This window comes from Oncorhynchus gorbuscha, linkage group LG24, assembly GCF_021184085.1.
Source record: "Oncorhynchus gorbuscha isolate QuinsamMale2020 ecotype Even-year linkage group LG24, OgorEven_v1.0, whole genome shotgun sequence".
Classification (NCBI taxonomy): Eukaryota; Metazoa; Chordata; class Actinopteri; order Salmoniformes; family Salmonidae; genus Oncorhynchus; species Oncorhynchus gorbuscha.
Window position 1 is genome coordinate 34078838 of NC_060196.1, and position 24432 is coordinate 34103269.

A 24432-nucleotide genomic window follows, 5' to 3' on the forward strand; every position below is an offset into this window, starting at 1 on the left:
AGGCAGCATATTGTCCGTAGAGGGAGGTTATGTCCGTAAATGACAGCAGAGTATTCATTCATTCATGACATTGGATTTTATTTAATAATATGCCATGTGCCATTTTAGCAGATTATTTTATCCAAAGCAGTTTATAGTGCACTGAGTATATACATTTGTTTGTACATGTGATCCCAGGAGCATTTGAACCCACAACCCTGGTGTTGCTAGTGCCACACTCTTACAAACTGAGTCAGTCTGTGTGGACAAACTTACTTTAAGGCTTTGTGTATCTCAATGTTTTATTCAGAATTATTCTCCACCTCAAGTATTTCCTCAAATGCTCTTTGATCACTAAAGTAATGGTCTTTGTCTCGCCACCTATCTTCCCAACCCTGATCAGCTGGAACATGCGCAGATCACCCAGACGGAGCTGATGCGCGAGTCCTTCCATCACAACCAGGAGATTGGCGATCTTCTGCGGCGGCAGGAGGATCTGCAGGAAAGGCTGGGGGAGGAGGGGCGTGCCCGTGAGCAGCTGGCCCTGGAGCTCCACAGGGCAGAGGGTGAGTGGGGGGGTTGTTTTTAAATTTGGGTGGGTGGGTGTGTGGAGGGTAGTGAAAGTGTGTGTCTGGGGTGTTTGTGGGGGATGGTGTGTTTTGGTGAGTCAGGTGGCTAGGGAATCTGTGGGTGAAAGGGAAAGTGAATATATGGAGATGGGGTGTGTGTGTGGGTGGGTGAGTTTGTTCAATCCCCAAAAGTCCCCTCAAGGATAGTAAAACAAGGGAAAAACATCTGATACGTCTTCATTTGACATGCGACTCACAGTAAAAAAATATTAAATACACACAGTCAAATGTAGCTGGCCAAATAAGATAGTAAATGTTGCTGCCTCCACATTTGGTTTGCATTTGCTTTTTTTCTTGACTCACACACAGGATAGAAGGACATTCTCATTAACGGACTCGTACACAAACAAAACATCACCCAGATTTCACGTGACCTGCGGTATTAGCCTACATATTTCAACATGCATTTCAGGCGCTTAAAAGCTTTCGAAGATGCCTCCAACCCAAATGATGCCTTGTCTTCCTCCGTTGTGTTTGCTCTTCCATCCACGTATTCAAACATTGTTAATGTCAAGCCGAAATAATGCCCTCCTTTTGTCCTGTCTAATTCACTCTGTAATACCTAGCTCCTGGTGTGGTGTGGAAAACTGGTTTCAATGAAGATGGAGGAACAGGCTTGCTTTTGCTTAAATTCTGAATAATGTTCCATTCTGGCAGAAACCATTAGCCAGGCTCTGAGGCCACTCAAGGTTCTCAGGGGGAGTTAGGATGTATTTCTGTATTATGTTTTGCAGAGGATAGGTTTACCGTAGAGCATTCGAGAGAGACGTAGGCCTATGGGAAATGTAATGGCATCGTGATGCCATTGTGGACAATTGTAGCAAGAGGGGTGTGTTGATACAATTCTGAGCAAAGATGACCTATTTGGTAAGAGAGTGTTGGCCTTTTATAAAATTGTCTTTAATGCAAGAAAGGTGATGTGTGTGTGTGGCAGGGTCAGCACTGTGGTTAGTTTGTTTTGCAGCTTGGTTGATGGTGTTCTGTTTGCACCTAATTGTACTCAATCGGTTTCCATGAGACGGAGACAACAGATTCTCTCATGAGACTAGGAAAGGAAAGGGGATACCTCGTCAATTGCACAACTGAATGCATTCAACCGAAATGTGTCTTCTGCGTTCAACCCAACCCCTCTGAATCAGAGGTGCAGGGGGCTGCCTTAATCAACATCCACGTCATTGGCGCCCGGGGAGCAGTTGTAGTTGGGGGTTGACTGCCTTGCTCAAGGGCAGAATGCCAGATGTTTCCACCCTCCACCACTGGCTCTGGGATTTGAACCTGTGATTTTTAGGTTACTGGCCCAACACTCTTACATTTACATTTAAGTCATTTAGCAGACGCTCTTATCCAGAGCGACTTACAAATTGGTGCATTCACCTTATGACATCCAGTAGAACAGTCACTTTACAATAGTGCATCTAAATCTTAAAGAGGGGGGGGGGATTACTTATCCTATCCTAGGTATTCCTTAAAGAGGTGGGGTTTCAGGTGTCTCCGGAAGGTGGTGATTGACTCTGCTGTCCTGGCGTCGTGAGGGAGTTTGTTCCACCATTGGGGGGCCAGAGCAGCGAACAGTTTTGACTGGGCTGAGCGGGAATTGTACTTCGTCAGTGGTAGGGAGGCGAGCAGGCCAGAGGTGGATGAACGCAGTGCCCTTGTTTGGGTGTAGGGCCTGATCAGAGCCTGGAGGTACTGAGGTGCCGTTCCCCTCACAGCTCCGTAGGCAAGCACCATGGTCTTGTAGCGGATGCGAGCTTCAACTGGAAGCCAGTGGAGAGAGCGGAGGAGCGGGGTGACGTAAGAGAACTTGGGAAGGTTGAACACCAGACGGGCTGCGGTGTTCTGGATGAGTTGTAGGGGTTTAATGGCACAGGCAGGGAGCCCAGCCAACAGCGAGTTGCAGTAATCCAGACGGGAGATGACAAGTGCCTGGATTAGGACCTGCGCCGCTTCCAGTGTGAGGCAGGGTCGTACTCTGCGGATGTTGTAGAGCATGAACCTACAGGAACGGGCCACCGCCTTGATGTTAGTTGAGAACGACAGGGTGTTGTCCAGGATCACGCCAAGGTTCTTAGCGCTCTGGGAGGAGGACACAATGGAGTTGTCAACCGTGATGGCGAGATCATGGAACGGGCAGTCCTTCCCCGGGAGGAAGAGCAGCTCCGTCTTGCAGAGGTTCAGCTTGAGGTGGTGATCCGTCATCCACACTGATATGTCTGCCAGTCATGCAGAGATGCGATTCGCCACCTGGTCATCAGAAGGGGGAAAGGAGAAGATTAATTGTGTGTCGTCTGCATAGCAATGATAGGAGAGACCATGTGAGGTTATGACAGAGCCAAGTGACTTGGAGAATAGGAGAGGGCCTAGAACAGAGCCCTGGGGGACACCAGTGGTGAGAGCGCGTGGTGAGGAGACAGATTCTCGCCACGCCACCTGGTAGGAGCGACCTGTCAGGTAGGACGCAATCCAAGCGTGGGCCGCGCCGGAGATACCCAATTCGGAGAGGGTGGAGAGGAGGATCTGATGGTTCACAGTATCGAAGGCAGCCGATAGGTCTAGAAGGATGAGAGCAGAGGAGAGAGAGTTAGCTTTAGCAGTGCGGAGCGCCTCCGTGATACAGAGAAGAGCAGTCTCAGTTGAATGACTAGTCTTGAAACCTGACTGATTTGGATCAAGAAGGTCATTCAGAGAGAGATAGCGGGAGAGCTGGCCAAGGACGGCACGTTCAAGAGTTTTGGAGAGAAAAGAAAGAAGGGATACTGGTCTGTAGTTGTTGACATCGGAGGGATCGAGTGTAGGTTTTTTCAGAAGGGGTGCAACTCTCGCTCTCTTGAAGACGGAAGGGACGTAGCCGGCGGTCAGGGATGAGTTGATGAGCGAGGTGAGGTAAGGGAGAAGGTCTCCGGAAATGGTCTGGAGAAGAGAGGAGAGCGTCTGCTAAATGACTTAAATGTAAATGTAAATGGATAGGGTCAAGCGGGCAGGTTGTTGGGCGGCCGGCCGTCACAAGACGCGAGATCTTATCTGGAGAGAGAGGGGAGAAAGAGGTCAGAGCACAGGGTAGGGCAGTGTGAGCAGAACCAGCGGTGCCGTTTGACTTAGCAAACGAGGATCGGATGTCGTCGACCTTCTTTTCAAAATGGTTGACGAAGTCATCTGCAGAGAGGGGGGAGGGGGAGGAGGATTCAGGAGGGAGGAGAAGGTGGCAAAGAGCTTCCTAGGGTTAGAGGCAGATGCTTGGAATTTAGAGTGGTAGAAAATGGCTTTAGCAGCAGAGACAGAGGAGGAAAATGTAGAGAGGAGGGAGTGAAAGGATGCCAGGTCCGCAGGGAGGCGAGTTTTCCTCCATTTCCGCTCGGCTGCCCGGAGCCCTGTTCTGTGAGCTCGCAATGAGTCGTCGAGCCACAGAGCGGGAGGGGAGGACCGAGCCGGCCTCTTAACTACTAGGCTACCTGCTGCCCCTAGAGCCTTGTGCTTTTCATTCTTAAGGGATTCCATCCCAAAGGTGAGAAAATGAGATTTGATCAGTCAAGGAAATAAGTGCTAAAAACGTGTTGGCTGACTATTTAAAAAGAAGATGGAAAACAAGTTATAGAATGACAAATAGCTGAGTTTTGGCGCCGGTACAGACGACTAGCGCTAGCTAACGCTACCTAGCAACAAAACAAGTAATAATAATTTGAGTCAAAGTAATATATATGGTCCAAAATAATATTGCGAAATGTGTGCTGATGACACCCCCCCCCCCCCCCATCACTATCCAGAGGGCAAAACTGCCATTTCTAGTTGTAATGAGATCACGTCAACCAGTTTTGACTGTTGCTGTACCAGGTAGGAGGGTGAAGCCAGGAGGCCATCACAAGCTTCCAGTGTTAGGCTATATCAGACATAATCGGATATTATCAAGATGTGTACAGGCTTCATGACTGTGGCTTAATACAATGACACAATGCTTAAGACCGGAGCCATCTCATCAGTAGTCAAATATCACCTTTTATTTTTGTCAAGATTTATTAGAAAATATAACTTCCTTGAGAGAGTGAATTGATGGTTGGTGGATCGATTCTGACAATTAACCTCTTATGACCATCGGAATGCAGATCCAAGAGTGCTGAGTTTCTGGTGAACGGCCAAGTTCTCATCTTGCCACGAGCAGCAGCATTCCATGTTTCAGCGTATGAGTTAGTTATTATGAGTTATTGTTTGAACTACTCTGATGTGGTTTTAGTTCTGGTTGCTGACATGGAGCATAGTTACAAGTGATCAATTAATATACTGTTGTTGTGCTTGTAAAACTTGACAATTTAACACGCAAACAATATTTATAAAGATGACGCTAGCTAGGTTTCCATCCAATTGGCAACAGATTTGCATGCGAAGATACATAAAAAACAATATGCACATTTTCCCACCAGAGATGTTCCATAAAATTGAATTGTTGCGGATAAAAGGCTGTGCGTGATGAGGTAGTGGGCATAAAAATAACTTTTACGGTTAAATTCCATTTCCATTTTTTCCGAATTTAAAAAATAATAATATAGGTTAAGTGAGTTTCCACCATGGTTTTGTCACTAAAAATGTTGCATTTGTCTTGGCATGTAATAATCAGAACTTAAATAGTCATTGTACGTAAGAATGTGGTCTTAAATGACTCGCCTGGATTAAGGTTCAATGAGAAGAGAAAAAATGTATTTTGTTTTGTCAACATTTGTAAAGTTTACGGACAAATGTGTTGTTTCCATAAGGGCTGTTTATTCAATATGTACTTTACTCACATAAAAGGTTTGATGGACACCTGGTTAGTGACAGCATTATGCAGAAGGCTTTCTTGGGAGTGGTCTCATCCACTGCAAATTATGAATTTTGGGGATGGTACTAAGGTACATTAATTTGTTGTGAAAATGTGTTTTCCACTATAACGTGGGCTCGTATACTTTTGTAGTAATAACATCATTCACAAAGACACAAGGGTAGAGCCACCCATTCAAATGATTTGTTGAGTTTACGGTAAACAAAGAGATCAGAATGAGGCACAGCAAGCTTAACACACATCAGCACAACAATGTTCTTGGAAGAACATCAGACAGTCATCTATGATTAAGTGTATTCACTTCACCTATTTAGTCTAGCTGCTACATACTAGTACTAGATAGAGATTACTAATGAAAACCTATCAGATCTTTGGGAACATTGCTAGTGTGCAGTCATGTCTTCCAAACAGATTTATCATCAGCTGAATTTACATGCCAGTAGTGCATTTATCTAGTGACCTGTAACAAGGGTAATAATAGAATTTTTAAATGTGTTTGTTGGCAGCATAGCCCTCTATAGTACACTCTGTCAAGCAAAATGGGTCAGGACATTCTGCCTGTGTTTGTTTGTTTGTCTGAATATTTGTTTGCGTTAGGGCTTGGCGATGATATCAAATTCATTTGATTAGTTCTAATGTATGTTTTATTTAGCATCTTGTTCCAAATGCCTGTATTGCAAGAATTGAGGTTTTACTTTTTTTAAAGTTTGTATTTTTGAGTGTGTGTTTTTGGTCTCGTCTCTTTCACTCCTTCTGTGTTGTGTGCACTGTGCACCTTCCCACTCGCACACAGACACCCCTCCCCCTGTCACTCACAACAACAAGAGATTAAAGATAATTTCTTTCTCTGACAACAAGCAGTTTCAACTCTCTATTTGTAGTTGAGGTTTGGTCCAACATAATCGGTCATATGTACACCGAAAAACATTGAGACATTTTACTGTATTAGAGGAGAACTTACCCTTAATAACAATATCCTTTTTAGGTGTCAACTCTAATGTTGAACAGTACAGACCCTACTTGGACAGGAGTATTAACATGATTGTGGAAAATTCTTGCTCGGTTTCTGTTGCACGCAGTTGTCTAGTTTTTGTTTTATAAATGTGCAATGAGAGAATCTTTTTCTTAGTTGAACATGTTTTTAAAATCAATTATTAAACCATTATTTAACTAGGCAAGTCAGTTAAGAAAAAATCTTATTAAAGGCCTCCTGCGGGGATGGGTCTGGGATTAAAAAATAAATAAAAATATAGGACAAAACACACCTCACGACAAGAGACAACACTACATTAACCTCTTGCTCCTACCTGACACGCAGGCGTCCCATCTAGACATCTGGAAATGCAAATGCGCTACACTAAATGCTAATAGCACTCGTTTAAACTCAAACATTCATTAAAATACACATGCAGGGTATTGAATTAAAGCTACACTCGTTGTGAATCCAGGCAGCAAGTCAGATTTTTAAAATGCTTTTCGGCAAAAGCATGAGAAGCTATTATCTGATAGCATGTAACACCCCAAAAGACCCACGGGGGACGTAAACAAAATAATTAGCATAGTCGGCGCAACACAAACCGCACAAATAAAATATAAAACATTCATTACCTTTGACCATCTTCTTTGTTGGCACTCCTAGATGTCCCATAAACATCACTTGGGTCTTTTTTTCGATTAAATCGGTCCATATATAGCCTAGATATCGATCTATGAAGACTGTGTGATCAACGGAAAAAATAGCGTTTTAAAATAACGTAACGTCATTTTTTTTTATTAAAAAAGTCGACGATAAACTTTCACAAAACACTTCAAAATACTTTTGTAATGCAACTTTAGGTATTAGTAAACGTTAATAAGCGATCAAATTGATCACGAGGCGATGTATATTCTACAGCTGTACGTCTGGAAATAATGTCCGGGTAAATCTCAACCAAAATATCCAGTCGGAGACCTGAAGAAATGGGCTGTCTCTTCTTCGTTTGACCAAGAAACAAAGCCTAGGCAAATGACAAGACTGTTGACATCATGTGGAAGCTGTAGGTATTGCAACCTCGGCCGCATTTAATGTGGTTCGCCTTTATCAATGGGTTGAAGTGGCGGATGGATATATTTTTCCATTTTCTGTGATCAGATTTTCCTGCACTTTTCGATGAAACGCACGTTCTGTTATAGTCACAGCCGTGATTTAACCAGTTTTATAAACGTCTGAGTGTTTTCTATCCACACATACTAATCATATGCATATACTATATTCCTGGCATGAGTAGCAGGGCGCTGAAATGTTGCGTGATTTTTAACAGAATGTTCAAAAAAGTAGAGGGTCGACTTAAGAGGTTAAGAGAGACCTAAAACAACAACACAACATGACAACAACATGGTAGCAATGACACGATGTCATGTGACTGGCAGAATGGGTGTTGTATGTGGAGGATGAGGGCTGCAGTAGGTGTCTCAGATAGATAAGGGGGAGTGAAGCCTAACCAGTGGATCTTGCGATGAGTATACAGAGATGGCCAGTTTACAGAGTAGTGTAGAGATGTGTCCTATAAGAAGAATTGGTGCCAAATCTGATGTCTGAATGGTAAAGAGCATCTAGCTGCTCGAGAGCACCCTTACCTGCCGATCTATAAATTGTGTCTCTGTAATCTAGCATTGGTAGGATGGTCATCTGAATTAGGGTTAGTTTGGCAGCTGGGGTGAAAGAGGAGCGATTACAATAGAGGAAACCAAGTCTAGATTTTAATGGATGTCATAAGGTGAATGCACCAATTTGTAAGTCGCTCTGGATAAGAGCGTCTGCTAAATGACTTAAATGTAAATGTAAATGTAACCTCAGCCTGCAGCTTTGATATGTGCTGAGAGAAGGACAGTGTACCGTCTAATCATACTCCCAAGTAATTGTATGAGGTGACTACCTCAAGCTCTAAACCCTCAGAGGTAGTAAACACACCAGTGGGGAGAGGGGCATTCTTCTTACCAAACCACATTACCTTTGTTTAGGAGGTGTTCACGTGTTCAGAACAAGGTTAAGGGCAGAGAAATCTTGTTGGATACTAAGAAAGCTTTGTTGTAGAGCGTTTAACACAAAATCCTGGGAGGGGCCAGCTGAGTATAAGACTGTATCATCTGCATATAAATGGATGAGAGAGCTTTCTACTGCTTGAGCTATGTGGTTGATGTAAATTGAGAAGAGCGTGGGGCCAAGGATCGAGCCTGGTGGTACTCACTTGGTGACGGGCAGTGGCTGAAACAACAGATGTTCTTATCCAGGGAGGCAACTTGATTTTAACATTTAAACAAGCTATGTTGTTAAAACAGTTGGAGATGGACAGGAGGGTGTATTCATAACAATTCATCTGTTCTACTTTGTTAGCAAGCAAATAGATCTAAATTGGCTAGACTTTAAATATAAAGATTAGCTGGCTACTCACTTGCAGTTGGCTTGTGCTTGAGAGATTGTTTGAGACCTGTGTTAAATTTATATAATGAAGTATTTAGTCAGCAACCAATTGTGCAAGTTCTCCCACTTAAAAAGATGAGGCCTGTAATTTTATAGGATTTTTAGGCCGTATCGCCCAGCCGTAGTTTGTACTTATCTTACTGATATCTGATATTTACAGTGAGAAAAATGTAAAAGTTAAATTGTTTCACAGAGTTCTCAAAATAGAAATTGTCCAAGAAATATACATCAATTGTTGATTTCTTACTTTGTGACAAAAATGATGCATCATGAGAATGGCTGCAAGTATTCAGATAATTATGAGGTTATATGAGGTTATATAATTATGAGGTTCCCCTTTTTCATTCTATTTATTGAATATTGGTAGAGGTCAATATCGTCCGATAGTACCGGTGAACCGATATATTGGTTGGGCTCTAACTGTGAGTGACGTGTTAACGTGTCATTCAACGATCGCTAAATCTATATATTCCCTCACCTCTCTCTCTCCCCCTTAGGCCTGATCGATGGCTACACGGGTGAACGGGCCGCGCTGGAGTTGGAGTTGCATCAGAAGGAGGAGCTACAGCTAAGCCTGGCGCAGGAGCTGCAGGTGAGACACAGGCCCAGTCTACAACCACCATTATCACTGTGTTTTATAACCGTTTACATTTACATTTAAGTCATTTAGCAGACGCTCTTATCCAGGGGGACATGCTCTGTCCACTACCCAGCTAGCAGTCTCTGTCATAATGATAAAATTTCAACCAGTAATGCCTGCTAGGTAGGATTGCAATGCTACTGGTAGTTTACCAAAGTTACCGTAATCTTCAGTAAACTTTGGTAATTTATACTTGAACTTTTTTAAAATGTATATATTTATAGTGTTCTTTTTTTATATCAGCCTCCATATTGTCCATGAGTTTCTAATAGATAGATCATATGGTTGAAGAGAAAATAACATCATTTATTGAAAATAGCTTCTAATCAGCAATGGCATTATTTTCAATTAACTCTGCAACTCTTCCAACTATTTACTTTTTTCACTGAAACCGTAATATTAAGTTGATGGTTTTATATTTAGGATGATATTTTACAGCTTTCATTATAGTTTTTATTTGAAAATCATATTTAAAATCATATTTTTATTTGACAAATCATATTTAATTTAATATATTTTACATGTGATAAACAATATGAAGTACCCAAAAGGGCCACTAGATGTCCTGTGATGGATTTCATAAAATCCTTGAAAGATACCAAAATTCTGGAAGTTTACTGGTAGGTTTCCATTAATATACCCTCCCTTTGCAACCCTAATACTAGGTAAATATTTTTTGTCCAATATATCTCAACCACTATGCAGATTTAAAGAAAACATTGGACAATTATGTTTCAAATTGTTTCCCATCTGTTTAAAATGTTACCGGTATGTCGGGCAACTTCGCACACTGCAAGGGCAGTTTTTGTGTGTCTGAGTTAGTGTTTTTAATTGGCTAGCCACATTGTCAACCTGCCTCTAACTAAATGTCATTGGCTCCTGCAGGTGACAAGCAGCCGTCTACACGAACTGGAGCAGGAGAGGCTGCAGATGCAGGAGGAGCGAGAGATACTGTCACGGCAACAGGATGCCATGAGGGAGCATGCCGGCCCGCGCGAGTTACGTATGTACCCCACCACTTATTTTCTTGTTGGATCTGAATGGAACAAAATATACAGTTTGACAAACAGTCAAATATTGCTTGTGTTCACCTAATACCTTTTTTGCAATGTTGGTTAGAGCCTGTAAGTAAGCATTTCACTGTAAGGTCTGTATTCGACACAAGTGACACACTTTGAATTGATTAGTTTTCTAGACCGTGAAATAATGGCGAGAATGTTACCTTCATATCATGTAAAGTGTATTGGATATGTGCAATGCCTATTCCAATAGAGATGCTGAAAAACATGCAGTTGGTGATACTAAAGAGCTATGACTACATATTTATATGACATCACTACTCCAAAGAGTGGGCAGAGTGAAGTGAGTGAAGTGGGGGTTGTATCATTGAAATAGAAATACTAGCATTACTGAGAGAAAAACCCCTCAGGCCATGGCAATTTATCATGTCCGTTCTAGTAATTATATTTCTGTGGGTCCTATGACAAAGATAAAACAGGCCCATGTTATTTTGCATACAGAAGGTTGGTGTATTTTCTTGATTATATCTACATTTGATTATTTGTGTGACTCATTGTCATTGTCATTATCATCACACACTGTGTCAGCTTGAGAGTAGCCACTCATTGTTATCATCTTATCACTCAATGACTTTTTAACGAAATCCTTGTAATTTTAATTTATATACTCTGTTATTACTGTGCTTTACTGAATTCCTATAGAAACGGTGACCGTGGTGATTCATTCATGTTGTAATGAAGTTTGCAATTGATCATTGTTTTTGATGGAAATCCTCTGGGATAAAACGGAATCCTGGAACACATGTACTGTATCTGACAAAAGTCTCACCTGGGTTGTGTTCATTAGGCCCCAAACGTAATGAAGTGGACTGAAACGGGGAGGAACTACCTTGATTTGACCAATGGCACACTTGTTTTCCATTGCAAAATATTTTTGAAGCATTTTCCGACGCATTACCTCTTTCCAGTACAATTTCAAGGTATTCCATAGGTTAATGAACAATCCATAAGGAAATGGCAAGTATACAGCAAGGACATGAATTCAATGTACAGGGAGCCATTTCAATAACACCTCACTCCTGCTCTCACCTCACTGCATTGGCTTATCCATCCTCTTCCGACACAGCTTTAACCAATACCATGACAGCACATGCAGGGAGGCCCCGCCCTCTTGTTTTCACCTCTCGCATCCTTTCTCCTCCAGTCTTCCTCCTTTTTATGACAAAACAAGTGCATGTTGAAATACTGTGCTTTCTTATTCCTCCCATAGGCCTAGTTGAAGCTGCAGTCGATGCAGCACCTGAAGCAGGTGTGTCCCACATCAGAGCATGGCCAGTCTATCTATGTTACCTTTTAGTCTCTAGTCGATTGGCACTTCACAAATATATTTTTTAACCCCCAAATACAGCAACTCACAAAACAATGTTGGCGCTTGCTATGGGCTCACTCACTCAATCACTAACCCTTGCTTACGCTTTTTCTTTTTTGATTCACTTTTCTACGTCATGGTTTGTCATGTTAATGTCTTATGGGTCAATGTGATCATTCTCATTTGATTTATGATTGAGCATGATTGAAGGAATCGGATAAGCTATATTTTGATACGTAGATACTGTCAGCTTAAGTATTTCCTCATTGGCAATCATCTTTGCTCCTAGAGTTTATCTCACCCTAACCTTACTTCACATTATCCATGCTAACATCGTGACAATGTCCACTACCTTTGGAGTTAAGATGATTGCTCAATTAGGAATTTGTCCCACCCCTTGCCTGCAATTGCATATGAGGCATGGATATTGCAATGTCTCAGCACTGTCTATGTGCTTGGTCTGTGGTTTGCACTCTCTTACCCTTTTATCTGTTGAACTAATACAATGGGGATTTTGATCTCCTGGGTGAAGCAATGTTGGTTGGTTGGTTTAATGTTGGTTGGTTGGTTTAATGTTGGTTAAATGATAGCATCGGATTAGTATATGTTGGGAAGATACTGGGAGTGAGATTGTTAGATATGTTATACGTGATGCTGAAATGGCAGACTGTTTTTGGGGCATTTTGTTAAAAGCGGCCATCTTAATAATGTAATAATTTAAAAATGAATAAAACACAGTTTTAGAACTTCTGAGACAAAAACCGCTGAATATACTTAGGTTTTACATTAATAGGCTGTAACTGAGTCCACAAGAACTCCATCTCAGCATCCTGTCCTGTCCATTGATCGAATGAAACCTCTATGTCCAAAATCATTGACTCCTCCCTTCTAAAGCGACCTTATGTGTGACGCCTTCTGTCCTTCCCTCCCGCTCTCCCTCCCTTCCCCCCAGACCTCCTGGAGGAGACGGAGAAGCTGATGGCTGAGAAGGTAGAGGTGCAGCGGCAGGCAGAGAAGGAGAGTCTGGGCCTCCTGCACCAGGTGAAAACACTGGAGGCTGAGCTGGAGGAGCAGGTCAACCGGGTCATCGAGCTGGAGCATGCCCGCAAGACGGAGACTGGTGACCTGCTGCAGCAGATCCAGGCCCTGGAGAAACAACTGGAGAAGAACCGGAGGTTCCTGGATGTAAGAGAAAGAGGGGAAGGGAGAGATGAGGGAGGGGGGATGGATGCATGACTGGATGGATGAATATGGATAGAGAGATTGGAGAGATGGATGAATGGGGAGGAGTGGATGGGGGAGGACCTTAGGAACTATGTTTTTAAAGTATACAGATTTACACAAATGTTACATGAATGTGCATGTTGGTTATTGGGGATTAGGCAGTGCATAAGGTATTTCCCTTAGGCACTCTCCTTTAAAGGCTTGGTCTTAAAATCTGATCCCCAGGAGCAAGCCATCGACCGGGAACACGAGAGGGATGTCTTCCAGCAGGAGATCTTGAAACTGGAGCAGCAGCTAAAGAACAGCCAGAAGCAGCAGCCCGGCTCTGAACAAAGAAGCAGAGAGGTAACAATTCAGTTCCACAATGGCCCCAGCATTGAGCCCTGTGGGACCCCACAGTCAGTTTCTCCCTCCTTTTGTTCCGTCACAATGGGAAAGGCAGTAATGTAGATGCTCAGCTTGTAAAAGTGGACTGTTGTAGCTTTTTACATGAGGACTCAGTGTCTTCCAGGACAATGGGGAGGTATAATTTCCTATGTTTACCAGAATATGATCCCAGACTAGTTAAACTGGAATTGTTGCATCAACATGTATTGTGAAGGAAAATGTACGTATAGTATTTGCTGGATGGGGTTGTTTTTGTTGTTTTTTTCCGGTCGAGGGTTGATTTGTCGATCATCACCATGGTGATTTATATTGAACTGTAAGGGGGTTGTGGATATGATGTGATTTGTAATGCATTTTGTAGAACTGTAGTATTTAAGGTTTTTGAATTTAATATTTTATTGGACATAATAGGTTTTAAGTGGTTTTGCCCATGTCACTAAACACTTAATATAGTCTTTCGAAAAAGCAGATTTCATGGCGAGGTTACTCTCACACAGTGTTGTAAGCTACCTTTCTCAAGTAAATATCATTAGTTACAGTGGGGCAAAAAAGTATTTAGTCAGCCACCAATTGTGCAAGTTCTCCCACTTAAAAAGATGAGAGGCCTGTAATTTTCATCATAGGTACACTTCAACTATGACAGACATAATGAGAAAAAAAATCCAGAAAATCACATTGTAGGATTTTTTATGAATTTATTTGCAAATTATGGTGGAAAATAAATATTTGGTCACCTACAAACAAGCAAGATTTCTGGCTCTCACAGACCTGTAACTTCTTTAAGAGGCTCCTCTGTCCTCCACTCGTTTACCTGTATTAATGGCACTTGTTTGAACTTGTTATCAGTATAAAAAAAGACACCTTTCAGCTAAAAGTCATTATAATCATAGCTCCACGTTTCTTTGACATGCAGTGGCTCTGCTTGCTGTTGCCATCAGCTGTGTTTTACATTAGTTACCATGCTGCTGTTCATGTTCAGAGTCTTCAGCTGTATTATAGTGGCATGTGTTGTGGAAACGTTTCACTAAAAGTCACTCAGAGTTAGTTGAATTGAATTATAGTTGTCTCTTTTTAAACATCATTGTAGATACTGCACTGGCCTGTTTTTGCTAAGCTAAATGCATTTAGCTTTATCACAGCAGCCTTTCTCTGCTATCATAATCTTAGCGCCATTCCTTCTCCCTCCACCTTCTCCTATTAGTCACTGCTATGCTCATTAAAGGCCATTCTCTCTCCTTCCCTCCTCTCTCCCTCTCTTTGCCTCTCCTATGGCAGGTGGATCAGCTGACCTCCCAGGTATTGCTATTAGTTGCATTGAAACAGCCTCTCTCATTAGCAAAACTCCATCAGTTGCATGGTAGCAACCTGTCATTGTAAACCACGTCAGATCCCCCCATTTTCCCTTCCTCTGCTCTCTTTCTCCTTTTTGTCCCTTTAAATATTCCTCTGTCCACCATAGCAGGTGGATCCGCTGCCCTCCCAGCTATTAGTGCTGCAAGCATCATTGAAAAGGCTCTACTAATAAATATCATTAGCTGTACTAAAACCCAACCTCTCCCTCCCTCTTCCCCTATTTTTCTCCCTTTCTCTACCATGTAGCAGGTGTGGATCCTCTGACCTCATAGAATTGCTCCCGCTTACATTAATACTGCCGTTGTTCAGCCGCACCATAGTCAAGCCATCCTTGTTTCTCCTTCCCTTCTGCTCCTCCCCTCTCCCACACGGCAGGTGGCTCAGCTAATCTAACAGCTATTGCTAGTGGCTATTGCTAGTAGCTAACATATACTGAAATGTAGCTTCTCTCATATTGAAGCATATCATCTATTCTGCATTTTAATTAATTTTCTTATCTAACTAGGCAAGCCAGTTAAGAACAAATTCTTATTTACAATGACGGCCTACCAAAAGGCAAATGACAGGTAGACTTTCTTTTCCATCCTCGCTGAAGCTCTCCTCATTCCCTCTACCCCTAGTGATGGACGGGGAAAATCGCTACATTTAATTATCGTAGTATAATTTTTTTTATATCAATGCTTAGACTCCAAGTATCGATTGGTAAAATACGCAATTTTTATTTGTATTTATTTATTTTTAAATTTATTTTGTTACTTAGCATTAGCTAGCGCTATTTGGCTCTACCTGTGCCAAAACTCTGCTTCTTTCTAAATAGTGAGCCAACATGGTTCCAGCACTTTTATTTCCATGAACAATCAAAATAAAAAATTTCTCATGCGGTCTTTGAGCAATATGTTTGGAACATCAAATTGCAATTTGATTGCAGTATCGAATAGCAATAGAAATAGAATCACGAGAATTGCAATATATATCGTATCGGCACCTAAGTATCTGATAATATTGTACCGTGAGGTCCCTGGCAATTCCCAGCCCTACTACCCCCTCTTTCCCTCCCTCTTTTCCAAACGGCAGGTGGATCAGCTGACCTCCCAGTTACTGTGTTGTGTTGCTACTAGCTAGCCACATTGATACATTGAAGCTACAGACTGTACGATCCTCACTGAAAACCCCTCTTTCCCTCCTTCTCTCCTCCCGCTCCTTTCTCCTCCTCAACCCTATCCTCTCCCAGGTGGATCAGCTGACCCAGCAGCTGAGGGAGAAGGCGGACTGGTGCAGCGAGCTGCTACTGGCGTCTGAGCAGCTGCAGCGCGAGGCGGGCGAGCGCAACGAGGAGATCGACAAGCTGGAGGGCCGCATCCGCGAGCTGGAGCAGGCTCTGCTGGCCAGCACAGAGACGGTGAAAGAGACGAAGGGGGGGAGGGGTGGAGAGAGACAGGGGAGGAAGATGAAAAAGAGGAGAGGAACAATGGAGTGGGAATATTTAATGATGCTGTGTTAATGTTAGCGGGGGTGTGTGAGTGAGAGAAGATGGAGTGTGTGACTGTTTCAGAATGAGAGTTTGTATGTTCTGGTCGAGTGTGAGAGAATGACAGCGTGAAGCTACATGTGTATATGGGTGTTTGTGTGTGTACATTAGTAAGAAAGGAGACTGTACAGACAGTCCCTGATGTCCGGGCTGAGAATGTGTGTGTGCGCCCATAATAATGAGTACTGCACCCAAGTACTGCACATATCAAACTCATTCCACGGAGTGCCCAGTGTTTGCTGGTTTTCGCTCTACCCTTGTACTTCATTGATTAATTAAGTTCACTAATTACTAAGGAACTCCATGGAATGAGTTTGACACCCCTGAAGTACCGCAACCAATATCACTGTTGGCAGGCTGAAACACTGAGCAGTGAAAGAAATGTCCCCATAACTTGCTACTGCACAGATGATTAAGTGTATGAGATCGCAGCTACTGTATATGATGTATGGCTGTGCAGTTGTGTGTGTGCTTGCGTGTATTATTGTGTGTGTTCGCCACGCATGACCTGATTGCTAAATAATAATATTGTGGCGTTGTGTGCATGTGTGTTTCAGGTGGAGGATAAGAGGCAGGATGTGTCTGTTAGTGGGCCTGGTGACTCCTCACTGGAGGCTCAGCTACAGACTGAAAGAGAGGCACTGGACAGGAAGGAGAAAGAAGTAATGTATTAGACTTCTTCTTTCTTTCACATGTTTGGAAGGGAATATATAAGTAGCCAATCCAGCAAAGTGTCAAAGCTAGCCAGCAAAAATCTTGATTGGTTATCACGCCCCCAATGATTTACACAAAATGGGCCATTCCTCTGCTTGTTGCATCCCTTTGCCTGCCATCTTTCATCTCGCCTCAAATCACACTCCTTCAATTACCAATGATGTACACAAGACAGGTCCCAACTTGGATTTCAAGTCCCCTGTTCATGTGTCGATGCCTTGGTCCTCAGTTAGACAAGAACACACAACACGCCAGCCCTGACTCCCCCCTTCCCACTCCTCCCCTCCAGATCAGTAACCTGGAGGAGCAGCTTGAGCAGTTCCGGGAAGAGCTGGAGAACAAGAGTGAGGAGGTGCAGCAGCTCCACATGCAGCTGGAGATCCAGAGGAAGGAGCTGAGCACCCAGCAGCAAGACCTGGAGACCAAGGACAGCATGCTCCAGGTAACCGGCCAGCACATAGCTAGGCTAGCATGTAGGGAGCCTTTGTCCCCATACAGCTAGGCTAGCAGAAAAAAAAAAAAATTTCCTCTTGCTGTGAACTGCATTTATTTTCAGCAAACTTAACAGGTGTAAATATTTGTATGAACTTAACAAGATTCAATGACTGTGACATAAACTGAAAAAGTTCCACAGACATATGACTAACAGAAATTTAATAATGTGTCCCTGAACAAAAGGGGAGGGGGGGGTCAAAATCTAAATTAACAGTCAGTATCTGGTGTGGCTACCAGCTGCATTAAGTACTGCAGTGCATCACCTCATGGACTGCACCAGATTTGCCAGTTCTTGCTGTGAGATGTTTCCCCACTTGTCCACCAAGGCACCTGCAAGTTCCCGGACATTTCTGGGGGGAATGTCCCTAGCCCTCACCTTCCGATCCAACAGGTCCCAGACGTGCTCAAAGGGATTGAGATCAGGCTGCTCTTTGCTGGCCATGGCAGAACACTGACATTCCTGTCTTGCAGGAAATCACGCACAGAATGAGCAGTATGGCTGGTGGCATTGTCATGCTAGAGGGTCATGTCAGGATGAGCCTGCAGGAAGAGTAACACATGAGGGAGGAGGATGTCTTCCCTGTAACGCACAGCGTTGAGATTGCCTGCAATGACAACAAGCTTAGCCGGATGATGCTGTGACACACCGCCCCAGACTGTGACGGACCCTCCAGCCACAAATAGAGTACAGGCCTCGGTGTAACGCTCTTTTCTTCAACGATAAATGTGAATCCGACCATCACCCCCGGTGAGACAAAACCGCGACTCGTCAGTGAAGAGCACCTTTTGCCAGTACTGTCTGGTCCAGCGACAGTGGGTTTGTTCCCATAGGCGAAGTTGTTGCCAGTGATGTCTGGTGAGGACCTGCCTTTACAACAGGCCTACAAGCCCTCAGTCCATCATTTCTCAGCCTGTTGCGGATAATCTGAGCACTGATGGAGGGATTGTAGATATTCAGATTGCAGATATTCTATTAAAAATCAGCCGTTTCCAGCTACAATAGTAATTTACAACACTAACTATGACTACACTGTATTTCTGATCAATGTTATTTTAATGAAGAGAAAAAATCCGCAATTCTTTCAAAAAATATATAAAAAGTTGTACCAAAGGATACAAAATGTCAGAATAATAGTAGATAGAAAGATTTATTTCAGCTTTTATTTCTTTCATCACATTTCCAGTGGGTCAGAAGTTAACATACACTCAATTAGACCTCCTTCCCAATGAATGTGATCCTGGATCAGTTGACATGCCGGTAAGTGAAATCGAACAGCTGATCAAGCTGTCGTGACCGAATGCTGCAGACTTAACGCATTCACAGGTCACTACCGAGGAGTTTTGGTTCTTGACTCAAAGGGAATACCTTGACGTCTCCCGCTGAGCATTAATGCCGGGTTCAAAACAACCAGGAGCTCGGAACTCATATGACTTCAGTACGTTCAAGACAACTGGGAACTCTGAAAGAACGACTGGGAAAAAATTGGAATTCCAACTCTGGCCTCTTTCTAGAGCTCTGACTTTCCGACCTAAAGATCACTTGCATCATGATTTGACCTCCTATCCTTCAGATTTCCTAGTTGTTTTTAAAGCATCATAAAACTCATCGCTGGCTGCCCTTTTTGTTAGCTAATGTCTGTGTGATGCTGGATTTAGTGCTCCCATTTGCATTTAAACCAAATGGGCCTGTCGATCCAGGTTGGATGAGACAGCAGAGATGCGTGCTCACTTTCAACCACGCCCCCTGACTTGGAGAAGCTCCGACACGACATGCGTCAAGCGCACCCATCTCTAGTGGTGGTGAGATAAGAGACATTATGTCAGATTAATTTGCAATTGACTGCCTCACATTAAAAGTATGTGATGGTGAGTTGAGGACAATCAGAAATACTGTTAGAATGTTTTTCAATTGACTGCCATAGCCCCAAATTATAAACGTTAACATTGGCTGTGATTTTATTCACATGGGTGGGGTTGTGAGAATTTTCAGATGTCAAAATGGAGTTGAAAAAGTTTGGGAATCCCTGTACTATAGGTAATCCTTAAAGCAGCAAGGTTGACACGTGGTATCCATCTGCTAAACAAAGCTACATAAAGACAGACCATTCAAATGATATATCAAAGGATAAAATAAGTGTGCTATTAACCGTTGCTACACTACAAAAACATATTACGATGTTTATCGATACTGAAAAACCTGCTAGTAGATTAAGACCAATCATTTTATGTAGAATGGTTCATGTAGACTTTTGGTCAAACTGATAGGTCTGCACCTGGGCAATATTTGCAGCTAGCTAATAGATTAAAAAGAGTGTTAAGTGATAATAACATTACATTTAACCTTTTTTTAAATGTATAACTTACCTTTCGGTCTTTCCTTTTTAACCTTTTGGAAATAACAAGTGTTAACAGACTGCACCGGTGCAAACTGGCCCTAATCAAGTGAATAGTCCACTGTGACACTAACATAGTCCATTCTAAAAGACAACCTAACTTTAAAAATGGCTAATATGGACTCCTCTAGCTACAGTATATTACATAGACATTTCGGTCGCAATTTTAAATGAAAAATATACTTTTAAGATTTAATGTAGCTTTCATAAACCTGTTATAATGCCTGTATAGATGCTACAGAAGTAATTTACAAGCAAATGCTATATATATGCCACATTAGCCAAAGCACCAAATGTGGTACCTGTTGGGCTAATATTGTAGGGATAGGTAATATCCCCACCCAAAGATAAATACCCCCCCCCCCCCCCTTTTAATGTTCCCTACTGTTTTAGTCCCAGTTTAAGGGTGATATTTTTTGTGTGTTGAGAGCCTGCAGATTATAATCTCCGACATATGATAAACTTTTGAAGGTGATGGAGGAGAAACACAGGGAAATAGCTCTTCTTAATGAGCAGATGGCTAAGCTTCAACACACGGAAACAGCCCCTGACAACAAGGTAACCCCATATACATATACGTTAGACAGACCACTTGTTCTTCTGTTCACATATATGTATATCTTTGTGATAGTGGATAAGTGTTTGTGTTGTGTAACAGCCGTTCCTTTTATTTAGTATTTTTGTTGTGGCGTAACCCACCATTTTATTTTAGGCTTTGGTAAGTAGGCCTCTGTTGTGTTGTGAATTTTTCTTTAAGTTGGCTTACTGAAGAGACACTTGGAACACCCTAGAAGTGTCCAACAAATCATAATTGGTACCTGAAGTACCATTATTACAGTTGTCTCAACCAAACATTTTACCTGATTGGCTGAGACTCATAGATAATATATATCACATACATATTATCAATAACTATAATGCCGTGGCACAACTGTGTCTCAGAGGTTTAACAGAAAGCATGAGCCGGTATTTTTCCTCCTCACCTTCGTCCTTATTCCTACATTCACTGCTCTGTCCTTCCCTTCAGGAAATCAATGCGAGGGATGAGCTACTGCGAGATCTGGAGTCCCAGGTGGAGTGCATGCGGAGCGAGCAGCAGCGCCTGAAGAGGAACAGCGAGGAGGAGTTGGAACAGCTCAACGCCGTTATCGACAAGCTCCAGGAGGAGCTGGCCAACATTGAGCGGAAGAAGTTCTCGGAGATGGAAGAAGAGCTCAAGCGCCAGTTGGAGAGCCAAGTCGGAGGTCCCAACAAGGAGGAGTATGACGAAATGAAGCAAAAGATGGACCTGGCCACACAAGAGCTGGACACCATCAAAGCCGAGCACTGCTCGCTCCTGGAGAGGTACCGATGCTTGCAGGAGAGTAGACTAGCATTAGCCGAGTCGGAAAAGGAGCTGTCGGATGACATGGCGATGGAGCTGCAAGATGCCCTGAGGGATAAGACGGCGGCGTTTGTAGTGGTGCAGGCTCAGATCCAGGCACTTGAGCAGAATGCCACCTCCAGGGTGAAGGAGCTGAGCCTTAGCGTCCAGAAACTTGAGGCCTGTGTCACAGAGAGAGACTCTGAACTGACCCGCTGCCGGTTCCTGGTGGAGCGGGCCCAGGAGGACGCTGACGACCTCCAGCGCAAGGTCCAGGACCTGGAGGACAAGCTGAGGGAGAGGGTGGCCACCGCACTTGTCAGCCAGGCCCAACTGGGCGCCATCCAGCAACAGCTGCATCAATCACAGCAGTCCAAGGGCCAGAGAGCCAAAGAATCCGTCCACCAGGATCCCAGGGGACAGATGGAGATACCAGACTTTGGGTTTGCAGGAATGTCCCGAGCAGTGGAGATCCAAGGAGCCAAACATGGCCCCACTGGGAAGGTGGTCCTCCTGACAGAGAAGCTCCGCGAGCTGGAGGTAGGCCTGAGCGGCATGCATAAGGACCAAGAGCTGCAGAAGCAGTTACTCTCCAGCTCCGAGGAGGAGGTGCTGGAGTACGAGAGGAGGCTGGTCTTGCTCATGGACCTGCTCAATCAGATGAGGACGACCAAGCCTGTAGGACGCCAGAGACCATTTCCAGCCACAGAGGTAGTTAACTTTAGCCTTGACTATTGTCTCTGGGGTTAAATTAGCTGTAGCCTGCACCACATTCTATGAATTTGTTTTTGTGGGGTAGAGTTAGCCTGCTCTAGTTTCCATGGATGAATAAATTTGCTTACACCTACACTGCCTAGAGACGTTTTTCACAGGTTAAATGCTGACAAGCTGCTGTCTCTTTGAACTCTGAACCAGACTGCATCTTCTGGAGGCAACAGGCTGGCTGTGTCTGAGATTCTACAGGAGCTACAGAAGGTCAGGGACGAAGCTTCAGCCACCAAAGAACAGCTCAGCAGTTACAAGGAGAGCAGCAATAAACTCCAGCAGGAGCTCAAGGTATGTAATATCACACTCAACAACCATGTTAGATTAATCCTCTGTTATTATTGCATGAGAGGGTGTTACAATTGTCACGTTTTACTTTTTTAGGCAAAAGAGGTCGCAATAGCCAACCTTCAAGAAGACCTTCAAAGGGTAATTAACTAATGTGAAAGGGATTTCCTCCGATTGCCAGACACAGTACAATTCTACTTTGCCTCAGATTTGCTCAAGTATTGCAATACTTTCTTGTTCTTGACATTATCTTAAATCCATTGTCTTGAAATCCAAGTTTTAGAATTTCTAACATCTTAACTATTCCCCAGGTGTCATCGCGAGGCAGTGAGGCGAAGATGTCTGAGCTCCATCGGGAGCTGAAGGAGGTCAAAGAGGAGCTCAGCAGCTACAGGGAAAGCTGTGACAAGCTACAGGAGCTTCTACGGGTATGAACAGTCACATTCAACCAGTGTTCAGCAAAGGAAAGAACTATGGGAGTCGCAGTCTTCCAGTGCCGAACTTCATTTGTTGATTTATTAATTGTACATTTTTTGTGGATAACAGTACATTTTGAAAATGTTGACCATTTTAGTGATTAACCAATCTGACCATTTCATATTTTTTTTAAATTGTACCAAAGGAGGGAGAGATGACCATAACACATCTCAAGGGAGAACTCTACCGGGTAAGTACAGTTGAAGTCAGAAGTTTACACCTTAGTTTACACCCTAGCCAAATACATTTAAACTCCGTTTTTCACAATTCCTGACATTTTAATCCTAGTAATAATTCCCTGTCCTGGGGCCTCCCGGGTAGTGCAGTGGTTAAGGGTGCTGTACTGCAGTGCCAGCTGTGCCACCAGAGACTCTGGGTTCGCGCCCAGGCTCTGTCGTAACTGGCTGAGACCGGGAGGTCCATGGGGTGGCGCACAATTGGCCTAGCGTCGTCTGGGTTAGGGAGAGGTTGGTGGCTAGGGACAAGATATCCTTGTCTCATCTCGCACCAGCGACTCCTGTGGCGGGCCAGGTGCAGTGCGCGCTAACCAAGGTTAGCACGGTGTTTCCTCTGACACATTTGTGCGGCTGGCTTCCGGGTTGGATGCGCGCTGTGTTAAGAAGCAGTGCGGCTTGGTTGGGTTGTGTATCGGAGGACGCATGACTTTCAACCTTCGTCTCTCCCAAGCCCGTACGGGAGTTGTAGCGATGAGACAAGATACCACGAAATTGGGGAGAGAACTGAGAAAAATTCATTACAATTTTAAAAAATTCCCAGTCTTTAAAAAAATATATATATATTTTATATATATATTTCACCTTTATTTATTTAACCAAGTTGAGAACAAGTTCTCATTTACAACTGCGACCTGGCCAAGATAAAGCAAAGCAGTTTGACACATATAACAACACAGAGTAAAACAAACATACAGTCAATAATACAGTAGAAAAATAATATATACAATGTGAGCAAATGAGGTGAGATAAGGGAGGTAAAGGCAATAAATAGGCCATGGTGGCGAAGTAAATACAATATAGCAATTAAAACCCTGGAATGGCAGGTTTGACAGTAGATGAGTGTGCAAAGTAGAAAAACTGGGGTGCAAAGGAACAAAATAAATAAATACTGTAGGGAAGAGGTGGTAGTTTGGCCTATTTCTAGATGGGCCATGTACAGGTGCAGTGATCTGTGAGCTGCTCTGACAGCTGGTGCTTAAAGCCAGTGAGGGAGAAGTGTTTTCAGTTTCAGAGATTTTTGTAGTTCGTTCCAGTCAATGGCAGCAGAGAACTAGAAGGAGAGGCGGCCAAAGGAGGAATTGGCTTTGGGGGTGACAAGTGAGATATACCTGCTGGAACGCGTGCTACGGGTGGGTGCTGCTATGGTGACCAGCGAGCAGAGATAAGGTTGGACTTTACCTAGCAGGGTCTTTTAGATGACCTGGAGCTAGTGGGTTTGGTGACGAGGGCCAGCCAACGAGAGCATACTGGTCGAAGTGGTGGGTGGTATATGGGGCTTTGGTGGAAAAAACGGATGGCCGGATGG

The 24432-nt window shown here is 43.4% G+C and overlaps 1 protein-coding gene across 1 annotated transcript in view; it reads left to right on the forward strand.

Annotated features, from left to right (window-relative positions):
- The window catches only part of LOC124012228 (A-kinase anchor protein 9-like), a 141425-nt gene that overhangs the window by 91456 nt on the left and 25537 nt on the right, over positions 1–24432 (forward strand). The window contains exons 24-37 of the mRNA XM_046325704.1: positions 383–545; positions 9373–9467; positions 10401–10518; positions 12856–13088; positions 13353–13472; positions 16099–16266; positions 16953–17057; positions 17399–17551; positions 20469–20555; positions 21025–22071; positions 22276–22416; positions 22510–22554; positions 22725–22841; positions 23036–23080. Of these exons, the coding sequence (XP_046181660.1) occupies positions 383–545; positions 9373–9467; positions 10401–10518; positions 12856–13088; positions 13353–13472; positions 16099–16266; positions 16953–17057; positions 17399–17551; positions 20469–20555; positions 21025–22071; positions 22276–22416; positions 22510–22554; positions 22725–22841; positions 23036–23080 (2637 nt within the window). The remainder of the gene's footprint in view (positions 1–382; positions 546–9372; positions 9468–10400; positions 10519–12855; positions 13089–13352; positions 13473–16098; positions 16267–16952; positions 17058–17398; positions 17552–20468; positions 20556–21024; positions 22072–22275; positions 22417–22509; positions 22555–22724; positions 22842–23035; positions 23081–24432) is intronic.